Source organism: Chrysemys picta, chromosome 2 (genome assembly GCF_011386835.1).
Source record: "Chrysemys picta bellii isolate R12L10 chromosome 2, ASM1138683v2, whole genome shotgun sequence".
Lineage (NCBI taxonomy): Eukaryota > Metazoa > Chordata > Testudines > Emydidae > Chrysemys > Chrysemys picta.
In genome coordinates this window covers 139,035,357-139,059,441 of record NC_088792.1, presented here as the reverse complement: position 1 = coordinate 139,059,441, position 24,085 = coordinate 139,035,357, and the positions used below count along the sequence as shown (strand labels likewise).

The window sequence follows — 24,085 nt, the reverse complement described above, 5'->3', positions numbered from 1 at the left end:
TCTATCGCAAAAGGAGGAGCAATTGAAAATAGATAAGTATTTGGGGGGAAAACCATTGTTAAATCATTCTAGACAGTAGCTTGGCCACTTTTTTGCCCTAAAATGACTCCTACCTTGTCTTAATTTTCCTTAGACTTAATTACTCTCTAAGGTACTAACTTTTTTGTTATGGTTTTGTTGTTGTGCTTTTTTCATTAGGTTGTTGAAAAGTTAATTCGAGGCTTAGCCATGGAGGATAGCAGAAATATGTTTGCCTTGTTTGAATACAATGGAACTACTGATAAAGCAATTGAAAGCAGGACCATTGTGGCTGATATCTTGGCAAAGTTTGAAAAGTGAGTCTTTCTCTGTGCTAATAAGCAGCAATTAAAAAAGAAAACTTCCTAACATCAGCAATATGCTCAATTCTCCCTTTCTTTAGACTTGTTAGTGGTGAGGCAGCATATACAACTGCATTCCACATACTGCTATTTCTGAAACAATAGCATCTTTTTTAGAATGATTAATGAAGTGCTTGTAAACTTGATTTCCTCAATCTCATGACAATGAAATACAAATTTTCATCATGGTGGTTTTTGCATTCTGTTGTTTCTCTCTGTCTCCCCACCTCCCATTCTCCTCCCACCTCCAACCCCAGTTATGTCTATGCTAGCCTTTTCTTCTCTAAAATTTCCCACCATTACCGTGTTGCAGCTCCATGGGTGAGAGCAGTACCAGAAGCAACAATATCAACAGGATTCCAGGCAGTCACTGATATTTGAACCATTGTGTCATTTAACCTTGCTTAGAGCAGATCTACGTGGCATGATGCTTAAGACACTAGTGCTCCCAAACTGCTACTGCCAATGATAGCAATGGTGGGAGATTTTAGGAAAAACTCCCTAGTGTAATTCAATGCTTAAACGCATATTTCTCTCCTTTTCTCTCATCTAAGGCTACTGTGCTCGATGTTCAACTACTTCTAAATCCAGTTATAATAAAAATATTTGCAGCACCTCCTCCAGAGATTCCCTACCTTTCAATTGTCATTAGCCAATCAGACTTTCTGATATCATTGGTGCTTTTCTCTCATTACACATTGTTCAAAATTTTGTTCATTAGATTATTGATGGTTTGTGGTGGAAACAGTTGCCTCAAATCAGAACCAACACTTGTAATACCGGAGTCTTTTTGTAGACTAACAGATTTCCAACCATGAGTAAAGTCATCTTTTTAAAGCAAATTCAAAATATTGAGCCAAATTCTTGATCTGTTACTCTGGTATAACTCTAAAATAACTCCACCAATGTCACCAAGTTACTCCAGATTTACACTGGGTATTTGTTTGGAATTCTCAATGTTTTGTTAATTTAGAAAATAGTTCTGGTCACTGATGTCTGCTCCAAACTTCTGTTCCTAGGCTTGCTGCCACTTCAGAAGCTGGGGACATGCCATGGAAGTTCTACTTCAAGCTTTACTGCTTCCTGGACACAGAAAATGTGCCGAAAGATAGTGTGGAATTCGCATTTATGTTTGAGCAGGTAAAGAATGGGGGAAATGAGATTTATTTTCTTTTGGAGAGACAAGGAGGACAGGAGATCTAGGCAACAGAAACAAATGCTTAACATTTAAATGCCAGATGGGAAAGGACTGTGCATTCCCAGAGACGATTGCTCAGAACAGGAGGCTTCCCATATTACATTTTAGGGCTAAATTCAGAGATGAGTCTAAGATAGTGCAGTTTACATCTTGTTTTCCCCCGCTTTGTTTGTTCACTGCAGCAGCTTAGACTACTTTGCCCACCCTAGTCTCTCACCAGTACCATTATGTTACCTACACCCTCCCTTACACATCACATTTGAATTTGGCTCACTGCATCTAAGCTAGCATAATTTACACACCTAGAGATCAGAAGAGAAGAATATAACATTAAAAGCGGTTGGCAGGAGCTATAAACATACTGGTCAAAATAATCTCCTTGTCCTTGCTATAAATGTAAGTCTTCCAGCTTCTCAGTATTCAAGTCATGCTAGTTTAGACGCCTTTGGATTTCTTTAGTCTACACTTATTTTATACATTTAATCTGAAGAACTAATAAATATTTGGAACCAAGTCCTCAGATAGTATAAACTGGCTAGCTCCATTTACTTCAATGGAGCTACACCAGTTTACACCAGCTGAGGACCATCTGGTCTTCATGATCAGTTACAACTCCTTATGCTTCACCTCTGAATTTGGCCTCTAGTTTTAGGACCTTTTTTTCTTCCTAAACCCCTTCATTGTCAGTCAAAATCATAACTCAATTCCTGAGGGATGGGAACCTGGATTTGCATCCATATATGCTCTTAAGTAGGCACAAGAAACATAAAAGGTAAATAGAGAAGGGAACAATGTATTTCCACAGAAATACATAAGGGTTGGCTTTGGGTTTTTTTGTTTTTAAATACCAAGACTTATACTGGCAACTGCAGACAGCTAATAGCTCTTGCATTTTTCAGCAGGAGATTGGCGCTTAATAAGCTCAGTAATAAGCAATCAGTCTGGCTTCCCCTGTACCCATCACATCACTGATAAGTAATTAATGTGCTTTGCTCACCCTAGAATGGGGTTTATTATTGCAAAAGGACAAAACTGGTAATAAACTAAATGGATTTGTTGGTTTAAATTTAATCTTAAAATAAACATTGACAGGAAACAGTTTGTTTTGTTTGATAACAAGCCCTCCATTATGCCAGCAAAGATGCTCACTCTTGGGATTTATTATTGCAAAAGGTTTTAGCTGTTGTTTCATTTTGTGCCACACTGTGAAGAACTAAGTAGGCTGTCATCTTCTCCGTCTAGTGACCACTTTAAAATGTCCCCAAGGCTTCCTGTATAAGTATATTTGACATTTTGTTCTTCTGTTGACCTAGCTCGGTCTACAGTAGCTAGGTCAACTTAACTTTTTAGTTAAGACCTGGCTTAAATATCCACATTACAGACACAGTCCTTCTGGTCTACCTGGGGGCCTCCCTTCAGAGCTGATCAACACACTCCTTAATTACTACTCCTTGTTTTCTCCACTGTCTGCATAGATCTCAGAGGCTGAACAGTCTACCACTGCAGTACTCCAAGCCCATGCCAGTCTAGAGAGAGATTATTAGGCACTGAACAGCCAAGTCGTTTTTTTATATGAAACTTGAACAGAATCATTAAGAAAATCTTTTAGATAATATAACCTAGAAGACCTGTGGAGCACTGAAGTGCTGTCTTCTGAAACATCACATTGTGGTATTGATTTGAACTGCAGACATGTGCTTGCAGAGTTTGCAATTCAAATGAGTGCAATTATATGAAGGCAATTTCCTCAGAGAATCTGCCTCGTCACTGTCTTATGGCACCTATTAGCACACCATGGTCACTCAAGCACTCTGTGTATATTGATAGGAACAATAGTAATCCAGCTAGAAAGCATAGAGCATTCAATCACTAAAATGAATTTCATGGATATATCTTAAGGATGTGATGTGGTTTCAGCCATGCTGCTCCCTTTTTTTATCCGCTGCATGGGTTTGCTGCCAAGTAATTGGTTTTATTTTATCAGTTAAAAATCAGTGTCTCCAGTTTTGAATTTTTGTGTCTCTAAACCTCTGAACTGTTTTAACATCTAAAGTTAACCCTTACACTGAAGACACTTTGACACTGAGGGCACGTCTTCACTACCTGCCGGATCGGCGGGTAGCAATCGATCTATTGGGGATCGACTTATCGCATCTAGTGAAGATGCGATAAAATCGATCCCCGATGGCTCTGCCGTCGACTCCGGAAATCCACCACAGCAAGAGGCGGAAGCGGAGTTGACGGCGGCGTGGCAGCGGTCGACTCGCCGCCGCACTCACAGTCAGGTAAGTCGACCTAAAATATGCAACTTCAGCTACGCAATTCACATAGCTGAAGTTGTGTATCTTAGGTCGACCCCCGACCCCTCCCCCGTAGTATAGACCTAGCCTAAGGTGCTTCTTCACTACTTAACTCTACTGCACACATGTGCACTGTTGGGATTTTGTGGTTCCCAATGAGTCACATGCTGGGCAGAATCAAGGGACTTTGATGCGATGCGATTCAATGTGATTCAATTCAACAAGGCTTTATTCAATGAGCACAAAGGGAGAGCCCCTGGTACAAAAATCAGGAAGAGTCCCTCCAGCAAGGAGTCCCTCCCATTGTTATTTTATAGCACATGGCAGTTACATAACAAGTTACATAACACAAACCTCTAACCAATCATATTTAACCTTTCTATGTATGGATTTGTTCATCACATGCTTATATTTCTCCAGTCCACATATTGAGCTCACCCCCCTCCCCCTGGCCTTCTCTAGAATGTTCCTAGGGTGGTGAGCCACAGCATGCTTCCCTATGCATAAGCACCCTGCAAACCACATTTTATCCAAAATGAACCCAAGCATACCCTTCAGCACACACACAGCCTCAATCCAATTATCCATCTCTTTCCCTCCCCTCTTTTTCCCCAGTACACCTGGTTAGACAATCGTTGTTGTTTTTTCCCTTCATGGAAAATTTTGACTAAAAAAAAGTGTCATCAAAAGTTTTCCACAGAAAAAGTTGACTTTGCGGGGGGGGGAAAAAAAGTGAAAACTTTTGGCTGAAAATTTCAATTCAGAAATGCCATCACAGTAGGGTGACCAGATTACCAGTATAAAATATCGGGATGGGGGCGGAGCCAAAAGGGGGGCGGAGCAAAAAGAAAATAAATTTTAAGGGGCCTGGGGCATTAGCAGGCCCCGCGCGCTGCCCTCCCCGCAGAGCCTCCCGCCCCGTGGCCCGCCACGGGCATATGCGGGGCGCGGTGGGTCCGGTCGGGGGCAGCGCGGAACGGGCAGGGGCCGAATCCCCGCTGCTGCCAAGGATCCCCGCGCCTCTCCCGCCCGCTCGCGGCTGTGGCTCCTTCCCGGTGGGACGCACCCCCCGCTGCCCCGGGCACATGCGGCGCGCGTCCCCCGCGCCTAGTCTCCCTCCCGCCGGGAAGGAGCAGCTGGACGCGCGCCGCATGTGCGCGGGGCAGGCCGGGGGGCGCGTCCCGCTGGGAAGGAGCCACAGCCGCGAGCGGGAGGGAGAGGCGCGGGGCTCCCCAGCAGCAGTGGGGATTCTGCCCACGCCCCCGCACCACCCACCCAGCCCCTGCCCGCTCCGCGCTGCCCGCGACCGGACCCACCGCGCTGCCCCGCAGGCTGCAGGGCTGGAGCAGCCTTCAGGCTGCACTCCCAGCCCCGGGCAGAAGCCCTCTGGCGCGGCGGGGCGGTTCACAGCTGAGCCCCCCTGTCTCCCTCCCTTGCCAGCCCCCCTTTGCCTGCCCGGTGCCCGGGTGCTGGAGCTGACTCACCAGCTCCAGGATCCAGGCACCGCCGCCACCCCCTCCCTCCAGGCTTGCACCACCATGCTGCAAGCCTGGGAGGGAGGAGGAATGCTGGGGAAGAGGCGGGGCCAGGGCGGAGATTTGGGGAGGGAGCCAATGGGGGAAGGAGAGGGCGGAGCCGGGGCGGCGCGGGGCCCGAGCGCCAGAGCGGAAGGCAAAATTTCTTCTTTGTCCAGTGTCCCGACCAAACATTGGTCGGGACGCGGGACAAAGAAGCAAATATCGGGACAGTCCCGATAAAATCGGGACGTCTGGTCACCCTACATCACAGCGGCAATGAATTGTAGTTTGGCTTCCTCTTGCCCTCATGCTCCTTTTATGGGCTGGACTACATCTCCCACAATGCACCATGATCTCTCTTTTTGATGAGCTAGTACAGTGCATCGTGGAAGATGGGCAGCCCGACACATAGAGGAGAACCAGGACATGAGTCACCTGAACTATAACTCCCATAAGCCATCATAGGAGCATTTCCAAACTGAAAGTTTCTAATTTTTTGATGGTCAACCTTTTCCACAAAAAGCAGACACTTTTCACAAATTTCATTTTGTCAAAAAAAGTTCTCTTATCAAACTGGTTGATGGAAATTTTTCAACCAGCCTTGTAACCCAGATTAATTTCTTCTCCCCAGTTGCTGCCACCGCTACTGCTGCCCGGTTCCCTCTCTGACCTCACTATATTCCCCACTGATCTCTTGCCATTCTTGATTTGATAGTCCAATTAAGAAGGCATATTGAGATACTTCCCATTCACAATTCCTGACCTACCCTGCCTCTCTAGTCTGCTAGAGACAGTCTCTCAAATCCCCATACTAGCTCTCTATACATGCCCCTAGGAAAAAACTAGTTTGCAGGTATTGTCTAGTTTCTAAAGAGTTGAGTCCTACTACCTGTGTGTAAAGCTAGCCCTCTTCTTACTTTCCATTAGGCTCATGAAGCAGTGATTAAAGGACACTACCCTGCTCCTGAAGAAACCCTCCAGGTCCTTGCTGCCTTGCGACTCCAATATCTACAAGGAGACTACAGTCTGCATACCACGATACCAGAAATAGAAGAAGTCTATCCCTTACAAAGGCTGAAGTCTCGTATTACACAGTCTACTAAAATGTTTACCCCCGCAGAGAGGATTGAGAGGAAGCGAGCCAGCTTTCTTGAAGGAACGCTGAGGAGGAGTTTCCGCAGTGGCTCCATCAGCAAACAGAAGATGGAGGAGGAGCAGATGTTGGATATGTGGATCAAAGAGGAAGTCTCAGCTGCAAGGACTAGTGTTATCGACAAGTGGAAAAAACTGCAGGGAATGAACCAGGAACAGGCTATGGCCAAGTACATGTATTTGATTAAAGAGTGGCCTGGCTATGGGTCAGCACTCTTTGATGTGGAGGTAAGCAAGACAATAAGTATTGTCAGTGACCCATTGGTGAGCTGCTACTATTCTGGACAACGAGAGCTTGATGCCAAAGTGTCCCCACTGAACGTAACAATATATTATTTCAATGAATATTACTATTTTTCTCTTGGAGGAGAGAAGGCTGGCATGATATGGAGCATTTAGTTAAAAGGCACTCTAGTTATAATGCCCAATGTAGACATTTATATTTGGCTATTAATGAACCATAATATTTTTCTACATGATCAAATAACTGCCTCCCATAAAAAAGTTGGCAGGATGGAGAATAGAAAATATTGTACAGAATGTAATATTGCCTTTACTTGAACTGTGATTTAGGGTGCACAGAAGACTACCTCAGTGCTAAGTGTCGCCCCCCCCCCCCCCCCAAGTTCTCCTGAATGTTCATTTATACTCTTTTCTTCACTAGTGTAAAGAAGGGGGCTTCCCACAAGAACTCTGGTTGGGAGTCAGTGCTGATGCAGTTTCTGTCTACAAGCGTGGGGAAGGCAGGCCTTTAGAAGTGTTCCAATATGAACATATCTTGTCCTTTGGGGCACCACTTGCCAACACCTACAAGATTGTGGTGGATGAGAGAGAACTGCTTTTTGAGACCAGTAAGGTAAGTAAAGAGCAAGAGGAATTTTAATATGCTCTTCTTGTTAATTTCATCTCTTATTAACTAGCACTCTTTTTTCCAGGTAATACTTCTAGCTCAGTTTTTAAAGGTTTAAATACAATTTTGTAGATTTTTCTTCATCTAAAACATACTGATTTTTAACAACAATTGTCAAAGTAATTGTTGTTCTGTAGCAGAGACAGAAAGTAGAGGCAAAATAGGAATTGGGTAGAAGCTACTAAGTATTTGTGTTAACTAACAGCAAGGGTTTTTTTTTTTTGTAAGTGGTTAGGTAATGGAAGTCATACTGCTATTTTATGTGCCGAGATGCATTACTGTATCACATTAAAAGGTTTGGGTTATTTTTACTCTCTTGGCAGGTGGTTGACATCGCAAAACTGATGAAAGCTTATATCAGTATGATTGTGAAAAAACGTTACAGCACCTCTCGATCAGTGAGTAGCCATGGGAGTCAAAGCAGCTCCAGGTGAAAACAGAACCAGTCTCACTGTGCCATTACTATCAAAACATATCACTGCTGGCCTGAAAATACTGATCAGATTTGTCAACAAGCTACCTAAGAAACAGAATTGGGGGAAATCTTCAATCAAAGTTTTTTTTCAGGAGGCCTTTGTAAAATATCAACTTAAATAGTTATATACTAAAAACAGTTGGCTAACATTCTTCAAAATTTCCAAAGCTTTATTACCTTTAGTTGACAGACTGTATGCCTTAATACACTGCCATCCAAGCAGTAAGAAGTGCCTTAAGACATTAAAACCAACTTGCATTTACATAAATTGTGGTGTTGAGTAGGATGTGCTTTTCCCCCTGTTCAGAATACGAAGAAAAGATGGAAGAGGAGGAGTTAATTCATCCATAATGCACTAACCTACTGGCCTGATCCATGTGTGCGGGAGAAAGTATTTTTGTCGGAATGCTGCTGGCAGCCTTCCTTATGGACTTTGTTAACAGTGTGTTTTCTTTTCCCCTTGTTTTCATGGATGCATGCTTGTGTGTGCGCATGCATATGACCTATGTAGACTCTAATTTTATTCCATATTTCACAAGCATTTAAAGCAAAGGGAATAATGATGTGCAATGGTGTAAACAGTCTTTCTGTACATTTTAATAGTCCAGAGAGTTATAGTTGTTTCAATTTTACAGTTACTTTTATAAGCCAGTTTTATTAACAAATCAAAATCTGGGATTTTCATATCTTTTTTGATTTACTATTACAAATGCATTTTACCATGTATGTAGCAAGTCTGCATTCTGTATGTGCTGTATTATAAATAGATATGTAGCTGAGAAACTATTTATAAACTGCTCTAATAAGGAAATGCAGTTATCTGTACAATATTCTTTAATTTGTTTCAATTAAAAATTTTAAATATTACACATTACTTTTAAAGATACTATTCTTATAAAACTCGGATTGGTTTCTTTTGGAGCATCCAATCCGAAAAAGTCAGAACCCTTCAAAGTAGAAATTAAACAGGAGAAAAATGATATATAGTTAAACTATTGTATTGTTATAAATGCCTCTCAATATTTTACCCTGCTGCCTAATTATGGTTCTTGACAAAGCACCTGTAAATAAGTCAGTGCTATCAGCCAATAGTAACGCTGATTTGGGACTTTTATTTTTATATGGAAAAGCTGTAATATAAGGTAAAACTTGAATTGATAATGTCTTTTGTCTATAGCAATAAACAAACATGTACTAGCCCTTATTGATGACCTCAGCCTTTAAGAAATATTGATTATTTGCTCAAAGAAAGTCCAGCAATAAAAGATCTTAGTTATCATGCTTGTTTCCCATTTATATTGAATCTGGTTTCTAGAAAAACACTATTTGTCTTCCAACTTTTTGGGGGCAAGGATATGAATACACTGCAAACTGGAGTTGCTTTTACATTTGTGATGGTATTTGTGTTTTACATCGAGTAGATAAAAGTACAGCAATATATAAACGCTTCTAATATATCCAGCTTCCAAAAGCCCAAGTGTAAGCCCAAATCACCTGCTTGGTAAGAAGTTTTATGAATTACAACAAAAATTGGTATTATACAAACAATCCACAAATAGCAAAAGATACAGGTGCAGCCTGAGGAAATGTGGGAGGAATCAGGGAAATGCGAAAGCATGAGAATTGTTGAGTTATTCCTGTACAATGTAAAATCTCTCTGGAAACAATGCAATTAAACACAAGAGCTTTCACTTGTGCTGCTCTAGCAATCAATAACTTAATCAGCAACCAGACACACCCTAGGGGTGCACAGCATACATTACAGCAACTTTGAGCATTCATAGGTGTGACAAATGTGTGGCCAAGAGAGGTCTCATCACAAGCTGTAAGGGGCTTGAAAAAAGCTTGCTACAAACAGTGGCCCCTCTTTCTCTGTGGCAGGTACATGTAGTTACTTATAGGGCCCTATGAAATCCATTTTATTGTGGATTTTCTGATTTTGTTTTTTCCATTAAAAAAAATTCCATCTTTATGGTTTTTTAATCAAAATTGTTTGATATATTCATAATTAAGTAGCCTTACTATAAATGTATAAAAATGTTCAGAATTGGATTGCAATGGGGAAAACTAAATGGGGCGGGGGGGTTAAAATCAAACAAAATATCCTGCAGATGTACAGTACGCGGTAAAAGTAACACATTTTAAATCACTTTTTAAAGTAGCATTTGGTGATTATGACCAAAGTGACACTGCTGAACAGTAACACAAGAAGGCCACAGAAGTAAGAGTCTCTTAGTGTCAATTTAACTGCATGCATATATGAATAATTAAAATTAAAAATGCACTAACTGTAATATAATCCATCCTTGCAGCAGATACATTGTTGTCATTTTAAATTAAACTCAGTACTGTGAAGGAATGCTTACATTAATTTCAAATTTGATTAAATAATTTCAACCTATCAAATCAACAGTTTATTGCTGAGTAGAATAACAAATTGACAAAGTCATTATTTTTGCCATCTCTGGCAGACATCTCCCTTGTGGTAATTTATGGCTAGCTTTTTAGTGTTTCTCTGAAAGCGATTCCCTCTTCTCTGTAAGTAGATTTTTATATTTACTAAAGCTTCTCTCTGTGTCTACAGAGCTTACAGGGAAGAAGATGTAAGGTAGGGCAACCTCTGCTCCTTTAGGCACTCACTCGTTCCTCCTTAACACATATACCTGTATACACATTCTGGTTTTGTGTGTTACGTGTGCCTTTGAGGAGTGAGACACTGATACAACATAAAGGAGCGTGAAGAGGTTCTTTCAAATGAACCTGTGCTCCCTTGGGCACTGAATACTTTCATTAACATTGCACCCCGAGGTAATGTCAGCTTCTCCCTTACTGTGATGCCAATGTCCCACAGGAGCACCTCAGCTCCACTGCAACTCCTGGCATGAAACTGACACAGCAAAGAAACTGAGTTCTCAGAAGCTGCCCTTAAATTCCAGATGCTAGCCTCTCTCCCCTAACCCCTGCACTCCCGCATGGCCCTAGCACCCTGCACCTCCTCCCCATACCAGCTGGTCTCTTACCTCCAGTGGCTGCAGCAGCAGGTAGCGCAGCCCACCCTGCCCAGCTGCCCCTATGATCCTAATGCCAGCAGAGCCTGGATTCCATGGTGTTGTTTTGATTCTGTGACTTTGTCTGTGTTCTCGTTAACATGGATTTCATAGGACCCTATATTTAGTGCTACATAGCTTGCCAGAGGTGCTACCCTCACTCCCTGAGATTTTTTTACATCAGTTTCTCAGAGAATCCACAGAATAGCATGTAGCAAACTTACTGTACTTATGAGTGGCTGATCTCTTCACACGTATCTGATCATTCCATTCCTTTTCCCCTCTTGAGCAAAAGAGGAACATATCCTAAAGGAGGTTTCCTGTAGTGTTGTAACAACATAAGGAGATGGGGGTGAGAGAAGCAACACGTGGCGGCAAGAACATTAAATTGCAATATACTTTACAATGTACCAAAGGTATATGTATAAGACAAAAATCAGAACTGTGGTGGTTCAAGTGATTATCCACATGTTATCCACTTCTGGTGCATGTGTGCCCCACCCCGTGAGACTGGAATCATTCTGAACAGCAGTGTCAGTTGGGCCACGGTTGTGCCATCCATAACAGAGGGGAAAAAGGGTAGGGCAGCCTCAACTGCTCTCCCATTCCTTCTTGCTGCCCATGACTGCAAGATGGAACACCAGCAGTGTCTGCATTTCCACATACTGTGCAACTTTATTCTTCCAGTTAGTTCTAATTTGTTGTTTTCAGCCCATTGGCAATAAAATAAAATCTTAGATTGATAGTTGAGGTCTTCAAATCCATGTGCTGCCTCTGTGCACTGGACCCACCAGCCCTTGAACATGGTGGAGTCCAATTCCCCAGAATTCAAGATCTGCCTCTCTTGTGAGGGAGCCATTCCTATCAATGATGGACACATGAAGTGCCTTCTGTCTGGGGTAAGTGCCTAGACCACACAAGTGTTCTACATGCTGCACCTTTTCTAAAAGAAACCAAAAACAGAGTCTCATGTGAAACTTTTCCTCCCTGAAAGCTCCATGAGGGCTTCCTCAGCACTGGAGGCAGAGACAAGTGCATGACTGGACCAGGCTACCTTTCAAAGCACTAGGTAAGTCAATAGTTCACTCCTGGGTCCATAGCTCATCCAGCGTTTAAGTCCCACTACTCAGCCACAGAGTTGGCCAGAACCTCCCTAGTGTCTTCAGTTCTCGGAAGACAGAGGTTGCAAGAAATAGTGATCCCATGGTGACCAGAGAAACAGATCTTACCAAGCAGGTCCAGCACAGGAGGCACATTAAGGCCAACACCAGGGCTTGCTGAGGCCTCAGTGCTGAGTGGTCACCACAAAACCTCTGTATAACAACTGTATGCCCTTAATGAATCTGCTATCAGCAACTGCAAACTGACTCTCATAAACAGACTAGGGAACTGTGACCTAGATTAAATTTCTATAAGAAGGGTACACAACTTGTTAAACTGTACTCAGGGTAGTTATCAATGGTTCACTGTCAAACTGGGTGGACATATCTAGTGGGATCTTGCAGGGGGTCTGTCCTGAGTCCAGTATTCATCAATGTTTTTATTAATGACTTAGCTAACAGAATGGAGAGTATGCTTATAAAATCTGTGGATGACACCAGGTTGGGAGGGGTTGCAAGCAGCTTGGAGGACAGGATTAGAACTGAAAATGACCTTGATACATTTTGAAATCAACAAGATAAAATTCAGTAAAGATAAGTGCAAAGTTCTACGTTTAGGAAGGAAAAACTAAATGCACAATTACAAAATGATGGATAACTGGATAGGCAGTAAAACTGCTGAAAAGGCTCTGGGGGTTATAGTGGATCACAAATTGAATATGAGACAACTGGGTGATGCAGTTGCAAAAAAGGCTAATCATTATATGATGTATTAGCAAACAAAATTTGTATGTAAGACAGAGGTAACTGACCTGCTCTGCTCAGTACTGGTGAAGCCTCAGCTGGAGTACTGTGTCCAATTCTAGGTGCCACACTTCTGGAAAAATGTGAACAAATTAGAGAATGTCCAGAGAACAAAAATGATAAGTTTATAAAACCTGATGTATGAGGAAAGGTTAAAAAAAAACCTGAGCATGTTTAGTCTTGAGAAAAGGTGACTGAAAGGAGACCTGATAACATATTTGATAACTGTTAAAGACTATTAAAGATAAGACAGTGATCAATTGTTCTCCATGACCACTGAAGATAGGACAAGAAGTAATGAGCTCAATGTGCAGCAAGGGAAATTTGTTAGATATTGGAAACAAACTTCCTAACTATAAAAGTACTTAAGCACTGGAATAGCTTTCTAAAGGAGGTTGTGAAATCCCCATCATGAGAGGGTTTTAAGAACAGTTTGAACAAACCCACCTGGCAGGGATCATCCAGGTATACTGGGTCCTTCCACAGCACAGGGGTGTCGGAGAAAAACAGAGTTCTCACTATTTGTTTAGGTATAGCAAGTCAGATGCTTTATTAACTCTCACAATTGCGCAGAGGGAGAGAGCTAAGCAGGTCTCTCAACAGGTAAACAATTACAGCAAGCATTTATACCTTTTGTTACAGACAATAATGAGCAACAGTTGCATTTTGTTTATACATAGGTCATTCTGATATCTTGTTTTGCTCACTAATGTAGACTCTTAGTCTACATTCCATATTATCTACACAAGGTCGCAACAACTTCTCACACAGTTCTTTCCCACTCGCCTCACACATTCCTCGCTTCTACAAATCTAGAGTTATTAGGGTTACAGTTAGCCTGACTCTTGCTAACAAACTGTCATGCATTGCATCCCCTTCCTGTCAGTTCTTTCTCTGCTTCCACAACCCCCCCCTTTTGTACTACTAGTACAACAAACATTTTCAAATCTCTATTTGCATTAAATCTCGGAATTCAGATTCTACATCAGATGCTTCAACCTTAGGGGTTTTGATTGGATGTAATGACAATGCATGATGAGCATGGACATGAAAGGTATTACTATTATTACGTCTTTTACAACAACAGTAACATAATCCTAAGCTAACTAATAACAAATACAAGCAATAACATTCCCATAGCAATACTATAATGGGGTTGTTGTACAGCCTTAGTCATAAAGCACAATACATCATACTTAGTACATAAGGTGGATACTCTATAAGCAGTGTGAAAGGCATACTTTTCTACTTGATATACATTTTGAAGCATGTGAATTTGCCCTTGTACTTCAGAGATTTTCTGAACCTCTGGTAACAGTGAAAACAAATTTTAAAATCGATCAGGTACTAAACTAGTCCAATTAAAGGGTATCTGGAACCTAAGGACTACTTGCAAAATTCTATCTGCAGGCCAGTAAATAATATGATTGCCTGCAGTGGTAATGAGATTAAAATGTATGTCTTGCAGTGTAGTGGCTTTAACATACACACAGCTATCATTAGCTTAAAAAAATAAGTGTCCTGTCAGGGTAGTTCCTTGTCCCCTACCCTCCCAGCAAACGTAGTCATGAAGAGTAACAACTTCTCCTGGCTTCAGTTTACGGATACACTGAAGCTGTGGGGGTTGTAACGGCCAAAATGTCCATTGACTCCCTAACCCCATCCAAATGTCAGATGTAATCCCAGGAGCACTGACTAAAAATCGATTGGGCATACCAGGAGGTCTAATTTCCCAGATGTCTCGGTGAATTACCCAATCCCACATGCATCCTCCCCATGGACCCAGCAGGATTCGGTATGTGGGAGCCCACACCCCCTGAACCGGTCCATATGCTTGGAAGGAGCACTGAGAACGTCCACACTTCCACCCAGAAAGTTTCCAAGAATGTCTCCATGGCCACAGATCAGATGGTACTCCTGATGTGTCTGTAAGGGCAGTGGGCCAAGCCTGGTGCTCTAGATCATTCCAAATGGCCATTAGCTGGTCATTCAGGAAATCCTGACTTCTGAACATGCTAGATCCCACTGCAATGCCTTCCCAGCCTCAGTGATATTCAATACCATCTCTGTCAGCAACTTCTGGGTCATTGAACTAAGGGCAGAAATAACATGTAACTCACCAACTCCAGCCTGTACCTGGGTTAGTTGTGCTCCAGAAACAAGGCCAATGGCCTTCTCTAGTTGCCCCAATTTCTCATCATGTTCTTGGTTCTTAAAAATATTCCAAACTGCTGCTGCATTATTGGCCCCATCCCAAAGGGATCCGGTCAAGTCTCTCTTCTTTCTAGAGGAAATAACCCAAGCCCTCTGTTGTGCTAATCTAATGGCAGCCCCCTGTGAGCAATTTGGGTATGTAGAGGTAATCTGGAAACTGGATAAGGGTAATGAAAATTTAACAGTCCCTAGTGTAGTGTTAATCACAGTTCATTGATATCCTAATACATTTCTTGTTGGTGTAGTACTATACCACATTCCCAAGCATGGGTCCCACAAGTTTCTTCCTGCCAGCGTATAATTCTTTGTTTCTTCACCAGGGTCAGTTCTTAATGTCTCTTGTAGTCAGGAATCCCTGGACTTTGTGGTTTCAGTGAAGCAAGTGTTCCTTCTTCTCTTTTCCTGAAACAGTGTGGTTTAGCATCATACAGGGGAGAGGTTACTAGCACATCACCCTGTAATGGTTTTGCTTCTTCTAGAAAAAATCCAGAGGCACAGTAGGTCTGTCAGTGGACAAGGGAGAGGTTACTAGCACTTCACCTTGTCTTTTTTTCTTTCTTTCTTTCTTTTTCCTGCTGTCCAGAAGACACAGCAGAGCTAGAAGGAGAAATAGGCTTATCATCAGTCGGAGGTGGAGGGGTCTTTTTACAGTGAGAAGCATGGGTCCAGGCAGGTAGTCCTTGGCACTTCACAGTGGTGGTGGTGGTTAACAGGACTTGGAAAGGGCCTTTCCAGTGTGGAGCCAAAGCAGTCTTTCGTTGATGGACTTTACGTAGACGCAGTCTCCTTGTTTCAATGAATGGCAGGGCTGCTAGGGTCTTTGGGTAGCACTTCTTTTATCTGTGAGAAAAGAAACCTAACACATTTCATTAATGCCTGGCAGTGTTTTGCAGATCTCATAGTTGCTTGGGCACATTCAGGCCCCCCTTTTCTTGGCTATCAGCCAAGTCTTAGCTGTGGGCAGTGTCCTTGGATGGTGCCAGCATCTTATCTTTGGACTGAGCTTGCTAGCTATTTTTCCTCAGTTAACTCGTTCTGATCTTTTTCCTTCTCCCCTTCTTGGCTTCTTTTAACCTACAAAGGAAACTTCCACTTTTCACTCATACACCTTTTCCCAACAATGAACACATACACATTGCCATTATACAGTACATTAGTCTTATTATTCAATGTATGCCATGTACACCCTTCCAGTAAAATAACTTTATTACAGAGCTTTGGACCAACAAACCAGGACAAGCACACCCACTTTTGAGGAGTCCACTCGGTACAACCTCAGGTGTCCAATAGCTTTCCTCCCTCCCCAGCCCTCTGGCTAGAAATCTGAGGTAGCCAGAAGGATCCCATGGGCAATATGGGGAGTGGGTTAACCTTCCATGTCCTTGCTTCCAAAGACTGTTGGTATGCAAATTTTAACAACAATTTTTTTTCAATTAAAAAAAAATCTGGCCAATGAAGTTTCTTTTTCTTACTTAAGCAACTGTATTAGACTTTAGTATATCACATTTTCCTGATTTATCCAAATACTTTTTGTATTCCAAGTTGAATAAAACAAGTATCTGCTTTTCTGATTTAACCCTTCTATTTAATTTTGAACTAGACTGTCTTATGAAAATATTAAACCCAACAATTCTGGCCACAAGACAAACACCACAAGACAGGACAAAGAACACAAAAATAATTCCTATTGTACCAGTAAATGCATGGTACATTGAATGCTGTTCAGCTGGCATCCGTTTTCTCTGATGATCTGAAAGACAAAAGAACAGAGGTCTACCCCTTCTGGGTAGTCAGTCATTGCTTAAAATATTTCCTTTATATACACACATACTCTTGTTGATTTTAGACAAAACAGAGGAATTACCCCATATTTCCTTGTATTTGTTTCATAGGCAGCCCAGGTTTCAGTGGCTTCTACCTTATTAGTTAGAAAATTGCATTAATACAGATGCTTTCTGGCTTGCTTCCAGATTCAAAGCTATCCACAGCTTAAAGATTCTTACTTAAGAAGTCACAATTAACTTTCCCAGACTTTTGATTGCCTTTTACTTCTAACTCCTGCTTTCAAACACCCAGTGATCTGAAAGAGACGACACAACCTATATTGGTAGGTTTGCATTTCTTTTACCTCTGCTACAATATACACTGCACATGTTCTGGGGAAAATGCACATCCTATCCACAATTCAATTTCCACAACACTAGCCACATCAATTTCTGCACAAGGTGTAACTGTTTCTTTTGTGCTTACAAAATCTCCATGCACCCCTAGTAAAGTGACAGTTCGACCACACAGAGCCAGGGGCACTGTCCTTCTCTCTCTTTTTACCAGATCTTTTATCTGCTATTTTGTTACCCAAAAACAAATTCAAATCTTTATTCTTTCCTGAACACCGGGTAAAGGCCATTTACTTAACATATAATTCAAAGGGCTATCCTTAGAGGGTTTTACCAGAGACTCACCCATCTGCCTGCTGATACTCTAACAGAGAATTACACAGAGAACAGAGGGAATTATGGCCTAATAGGATCCTATTACAGGAATTTCTACTAATACTGACCGCTACAGGGGACGGGACAGAAGGATCCCAATTCAACCTCAGAGCTTCATCGCACGCGATGGCTTCCACTCTGAGGAATTACAAATGAGAGGCTCAGTTCCATCCACACATCTAACACCTAAATGTATAAGACAGAAATTCATTAACCGGAGTCGCTAGTAACTGTCACCAAAATATCGGGTCCACCTAGCTGAGAGCCAATAACAGCCAGACAGGGATAAGGAAGAGTTGCTTTATTCTGCAGAAGAAAGGAGAGCCTTGCACCTTGGTACAAAGACTCTGTCTTACACACATTTTACCATTTCAATTATTATCCTGGGGATTTGAAATCCCCATGCTTATAATTACTTACTCCTTTCCTTCCACTATGCCCTCAAAGTTTCCAACCTGTTCAATCTCTCTATCTATTGCCTGCCCGCTTGGGCCCGATCCTGCTTTTCTCGCTGAACCGTCCCTTCCATGGGCACCAGCTTTTTCACTACCAATTTAGATAGGAGGGTGGGCTTCTCAACTAGCCCCCACCCTTCCTGGTCTCTTCTCTTAAACATTCTTACTCACAAGGCTACCCGAGTCCTCCCTCGTGAGGCTTGCCACTTGGGCAAAACGCATGACCCATTGGCATTTAACTATTCAATTTTCTCTTGTGGCAAACACACTGCTCTTACAGCATATGCAAACACAAATGGTTAAATTCTGACAAGTCCCTGAAGGACCGGTACTTGCTTAGCCAGTGCTTCCTTTTCTGCCTGGAAGTCCTGTCTTGCAACTTGCCCTGGGCGTAGGTTTGAGTTGCTGCCTGGTTCATGATCTATGCTCTTAATTGCTCAATTCTAGTTATCAAGTAAACAACTCTTCCCTTTTCTCCAACTTCTCTATTGCCCAGTCCTGCTACGACTGGGGTAGATCCACCTGACACCCTTCCCGGTCAGCCTGGGTGGAAAGAGGAATGCTAAATCCCTCTCCGGTTCTCAGACTTACTGCGGCTGAGAGTAGGCACACTTTCATACTCACACACGTACGTCCAGACTGGCCATGTCTGTGTATAACGTTCAGAGAAGGTGCTGTGCAATCTCCAACTTGCTTCCTCTCTTGGGAGGGCAGTTCTTTTACACCCTGAGGTCTCCTGGGGCATCTTTTCAGTGATTCCAGTCCAGGCCGGCTGCCTGTGGCTTCTTCAGCTTCCCCAAACCACGCCGGCTCCAGGGTCACAAAGGCAGACTGTTGGATCTCACTGGACAGTTAAGCTTTGCAAATGTAATCTCAGCACTGTAACTTGTATTGCCTTTGGTTTGACTATGTCTATATTTTTTCACAGTCAGCTGGGGCCGAAAGCAGTTTTTCTTTGTACTTAGCCTGGTCTGCATTGATTCTTGACCTTGAACGCAGATTAACTTTCTCTTTATCTCTGGACCAAGCTGAATTTCAAATTAACCCGTTCCTTTCCTCAATAGACAAATTGCTCCCATTGTGTGTCAGAGGCTTTTTGGTGATTAAAAGCTCCTCTGAGATGTATGATCTTATCTAGATTGAAGGTACCTTCTAGTGGGCATTGTTTAGATGAATTTTCACACGTGTAATGATTTCAATTCTCTAAATACCTGCAGGTTTTAGTACCATAATGTACGTACATGAAATAAGCTGGGGTACCCTTAGTGGGTGAGAGGGAATCCTTAGACTGTCCCCCACCCATTTTCCAATCACACACACAGGGAGGAGGATGCCCTGTCCGCGCTAGCGGCACATAAACTAAGGATCTCTCCCTACAGGGTATTCACACAGGAGAGACTAACGAGGATGGCCACGACCCTCCTACACCTCCCTTCAGCAAAGAGCGTCGGCTAGTCTCAGAGAGACGGCGCCGCTTACTCTGTTGCATCCAGTGAGATGATCAGACTGTCAGTGGCTCACACAGAGAGGAAAAGGGGGAGGGAAGATGGGTTCACACACTCCTAGACCCAGGTAGCCTCCTCGCCGGACGATGCCAGGCCGAGTTAGCCCACCGTGGGTCGGATCGCCTAAAAGATCCTCTAGTTACCGGGCTTGCGTTAGAGTAGTTCTGGTCACGAGCCAAAAGACTTCACAGAGTACTCTGGGCGTCTTCCGGTAACACTCAATTCACACTGGTGTACACACACACACACACACACACTAAGGCCTTATTCCAGGTACTATTCCCAAGTACCTCCAGGTACTATTCCCAAGTACCTCGATGCATCACTCGAGGCGGTAAAAACCCCTCCTGAGGGGGTAACAACCCCTCAACACCGGTGCATTCCTATGCACCTCGCATATGCATACAGGGGGCGGCAACAATTCCCCTAAGCCGCTCAGCATCTGACCTTGCTGCACAGTCAATAAGTTCGGATGGCGTGAGCCCAACAGGGACAGACGGCCCCACGGACAGTCCTCCTCCGACACCCCAATAGAGATTTCAAAAGGTCTCCTACCTCTATTGTGGTGCCATGGGGTTCGAAGGGGAACGATCCGTAGCAGCTGCCGGTGCCTCTGCGGGCGTTGCCATCCCGGACGAGCCCCCAAATTGTCGGAGAAAACAGAGTTCTCACTATTTGTTTAGGTATAGCAAGTCAGATGCTTTATTAACTCTCACAATTGCGCAGAGGGAGAGAGCTAAGCAGGTCTCTCAACAGGTAAACAATTACAGCAAGCATTTATACCTTTTGTTACAGACAATAATGAGCAACAGTTGCATTTTGTTTATACATAGGTCATTCTGATATCTTGTTTTGCTCACTAATGTAGACTCTTAGTCTACATTCCATATTATCTACACAAGGTCGCAACAACTTCTCACACAGTTCTTTCCCACTCGCCTCACACATTCCTCGCTTCTACAAATCTAGCGTTATTAGGGTTACAGTTAGCCTGACTCTTGCTAACAAACTGTCATGCATTGCATCCCCTTCCTGTCAGTTCTTTCTCTGCTTCCACAGGGGGATGGACTAGTTTACCTCTCAAGGTCCCTTCCAGCACTACATTTCTATGAATATATGAAGTGCTCAGTACTGATACTTCTGGTACCAAAGATATGACCACTAGAGCCCCAGATGAACGAGTATTCTGCTCCATCCCTGACTGAAGAGCCTAGGATTGAGGGACAACCCTCAGAAGGAGCCAATCATGGCACCAAATGCACTGGCAAAATATGTGAGTTCTCTACACACATTGGTACTGACTACGCTTCCTGAGATCTTGCCACCCAAGCCTCTATTTATGGCACCCACCCAGTTCACAGTACTAGGAGACCTATTGGTATCTGACCTCATCCCCCCCAAGAAAACAATATGAACCTCAACCATACGAGGGGCAGACAGAAGTCCTCCTACTTTTATGGTCAGTAAAGATCATTCACATCTCTAAGGAAGGGTCAGAGGTTTCAGAAGAGGAACCTTCTGCTGCTTCTTTTTCTGTTGCATATCCGCCACCTCACTCCTGCCATCAAGTTTGATGGTGCGGTCAGGATCCATTTCTCCTCCCCATTTGGGAGCCATTTACTTTTCTTTAGGGACAGATGGGTGCAGATTACTCAGACCATTGAGTCCTGAAGATGATAGACAAGGTACTCATTTTCAAATCCTTCCTATCCTTTCTCCCCATCCCCATTGGGAGACCCCTCTCATGAGTTATTGCTCAGGAAGGAAGTGGACTCCCTTCTGCAACTTGGAGCAGTGGAAAAAGTATCCAAAAATTCCAGGAGAAGGGGTTCTACTCTCACTATTTCCAGGTTCCGAATAAATATGGGGGATGGCGCCCCATCCAAGATCTTCAGTAGCTCAACAGGTTGATCTGTTGGTTTAAGTTCAGAATGGATATTGGATCCTTAAGACATACTTTCATATTGCAAATTTACCCAGACCGCAGGAAATACCTCATTACCAATACAGAGTGCTCCCCTTCAGCCTCTCCACACCTTTAAGGATCTTCACCAAGTATCTGATGATCATGCCTGCATATCTGAGAAGACAAGGAATCTAGATCTACTCTTTAATTCACGATTGTCTGATCTGAAGTCAATCACCGCAGCCGATGAACAATTCTGTCCAATTAATCTTACATAAGAACACGTTCCATCTACCCCAGTATCCTGTCTCTGACAGTGGGCAGTGCCAGATGCTTCAGTGGGAATTAACAGAGGAAAAGGTTACTCACCCTGTGCAGTAACTCAAGTTCTTCGAGATGATTGTCCTTATGAATACTCCACTTTAGGTGATTCTGTGTCCCTGTGCCTGTGATTGGAGAATTTCAGTCCAGCTGCCCTCACTCCCCGGGTCTCTCTGCTCCCTGCCAGAAGCCAGGCAGCTATATCGGGCTTCTCGACTCCCCACTCCTTGCTGGGAACAGGGCAGCTGCACCGGACTCCGGGTGCGGATCTCCCCACCAGGAGCCCAGCTGCCCCACTGGGCTCTCGGCTCCCCACTGCACACTGGGAGCACGGCTGCGCCCAGCGAAGAGCTTTGCGCCTGGAGTCCGGTCAGCTGCCGTGCTCCCGGCAGGGAGATGAGAGCCATGGGGGGCAGCTGAACTCCTGGCAGGGAGATCCGCACCCAGTGGGATTCTCCATTCCTAGCAGGGAGCTGGGAAGCCCACTGCCCCTTTTAACTCACTGGGAGTGCTTGTGGTGAGGACGCACACCACTGACAGAAGAAGGGCAGCATGGACATGAACCACCGTAGTAATTACTGTGGTGGCTGTAAGTCGACCTAGCATATGTCGACTTAAGTTTATAGTGTACACATGCCATGAGACTTCACTCAAGGTTCCTACTAAGTGGGTTTTTTTGACATTCATATTAATCAGCTGATTCACCTGCCTGAATTTTTCCCCCCCTCCAGCCTCACATCCCTGAAGGGGAAGCCAAAACATCATACCCTGGATATTGTCAGGTGTCCCTCTCCCATTATTTGGACAGAAAGAAGCTGTTCAGGAAATCTAGACTGTTGTAAGCATTTGCTGACAAAATGGGTCTTAGACTGTAGTAAAACATGATATGAGCAGGCCCACTTAGACCTATCTGGACACATTCGTGCTCCCTGTACCAGAACTCAAGCTGACTCTGCTTCATCTTTCCATGGTATCCCACTCTAAGGGTATGTCTACACTACGGGATTAATCCGAATTTATATAATTCGAATTTGGGAAACAGATTGTATAAAGTCGAAATGTATGCGGCCACACTAAGCACATTAATTTGGCGGTGTGCGTCCAAGTACCGGGGCTAGCGTCGATTTCTGCAGCGTTGCACTCTGGGTAGCTATCCCATAGCTATCCCATAGTTCCCGCAATCTCCCGCGCCCATTGGAATTCTGGGTTGAGATCCCAGTGCCTGATGGGACAAAAAACATCGTCGCAGGTGGTTCTGGATACAGCCTCACCTCCTCCCTCCCTCCCTCCCTGCATGAAAGCAACGGACGGCAGACAACCATTTCGCGCCTTTTTTCCTGGGTGAACACTGCAGACTCCATACCACGGCAAGCATGGAGCCCGCTCAGCTCAAGACAGCAGTCATGAACATTGTAATCACCTCGCGCGTTCTCGTGGAGTTTATGCTGAGCCAGGACCAGAAAAATGAGGCGAGGAGGCAGCGGCGGCGGCAGCGCAGCGACAAGCATGATGAGGACATGGACACAGACACAGAATTCTGTGAAACCACGGGCCCTGGTGCTTTGGAGATCATGTTGTTAATGGGGCAGGTTCTATCCATGGAACGCTGATTCTGGGCAAGGGAAACAAGCACAGACTGGTGGGACCACATAGTGTTGCAGGTCTGGGACGATTCCCAGTGGCTGCGGAACTTTCGCATGCGTAAGGGCACTTTCATGGAACTTTGTGACTTGCTGTCCCCTGCCCTGAAACACCAGAATACCAAGATGAGAGCAGCCCTCACAGTTGAGAAGCGCGTGGCGATAGCCCTGTGGAAGCTTGCAATGCCAGACAGCTACCGGTCAGTCGGGAATCAATTTGGAGTGGGCAAATCTACTGTGGGGGCTGCTGTGATGCAAGTAGCCAAAGCAATCACTCAGGTGCTGCTACGAAAGTTAGTGACTCTGGGAAATGTGCAGGCCATACTGGATGGCTTTGCTGCAATGGGATTCCCTAACTGTGGTGGGGCGATAGATGGAACCCATATCCCTATCTTCGCACCGGAGCACCAAGCCACCGAGTACATAAACCGCAAGGGGTACTTTTCAATGGTGCTGCAAGCACTTGTGGATCACAAGGGACGTTTCACCAACATCAACGCGGGCTGGGCGGGAAGGGTTCATGACGCTCGCGTCTTCAGGAACACTACTCTGTTTAAAGGGCTGCAGCAAGGGACTTACTTTCCGGACCAGAAAATAACCGTTGGGGATGTTGAAATGCCAATAGTTATTCTTGGGGACCCAGTGTACCCCTTAATGCCATGGCTCATG

At 43.9% G+C, this 24,085-nt stretch overlaps 1 protein-coding gene and 1 long non-coding RNA gene across 3 annotated transcripts in view; one reads left to right on the top strand and one right to left on the bottom strand.

Annotated features, from left to right (window-relative positions):
- Nucleotides 1–9,211, top strand: part of MYO10 (myosin X) — a 248,865-nt gene extending 239,654 nt beyond the window's left edge. For both annotated transcript variants that reach the window (XM_005290206.5, XM_042845779.2), the window contains 5 exons: nucleotides 199–335; nucleotides 1,400–1,520; nucleotides 6,323–6,775; nucleotides 7,212–7,403; nucleotides 7,781–9,211. In XM_005290206.5, coding sequence (XP_005290263.1) covers nucleotides 199–335; nucleotides 1,400–1,520; nucleotides 6,323–6,775; nucleotides 7,212–7,403; nucleotides 7,781–7,891 — 1,014 coding nt within the window. In that variant the 3' untranslated portion in view covers nucleotides 7,892–9,211. The remainder of the gene's footprint in view (nucleotides 1–198; nucleotides 336–1,399; nucleotides 1,521–6,322; nucleotides 6,776–7,211; nucleotides 7,404–7,780) is intronic.
- On the bottom strand, nucleotides 8,030–13,331 carry LOC135981504 (uncharacterized). Its single transcript, XR_010598557.1, has 2 exons — nucleotides 12,892–13,331; nucleotides 8,030–11,299 (listed from the first exon to the last, which is right to left on the bottom strand). It is a non-coding gene; the product is annotated as an uncharacterized LOC135981504 (long non-coding RNA).
- Between the last annotated feature and the right edge of the window lie 10,754 nt (nucleotides 13,332–24,085).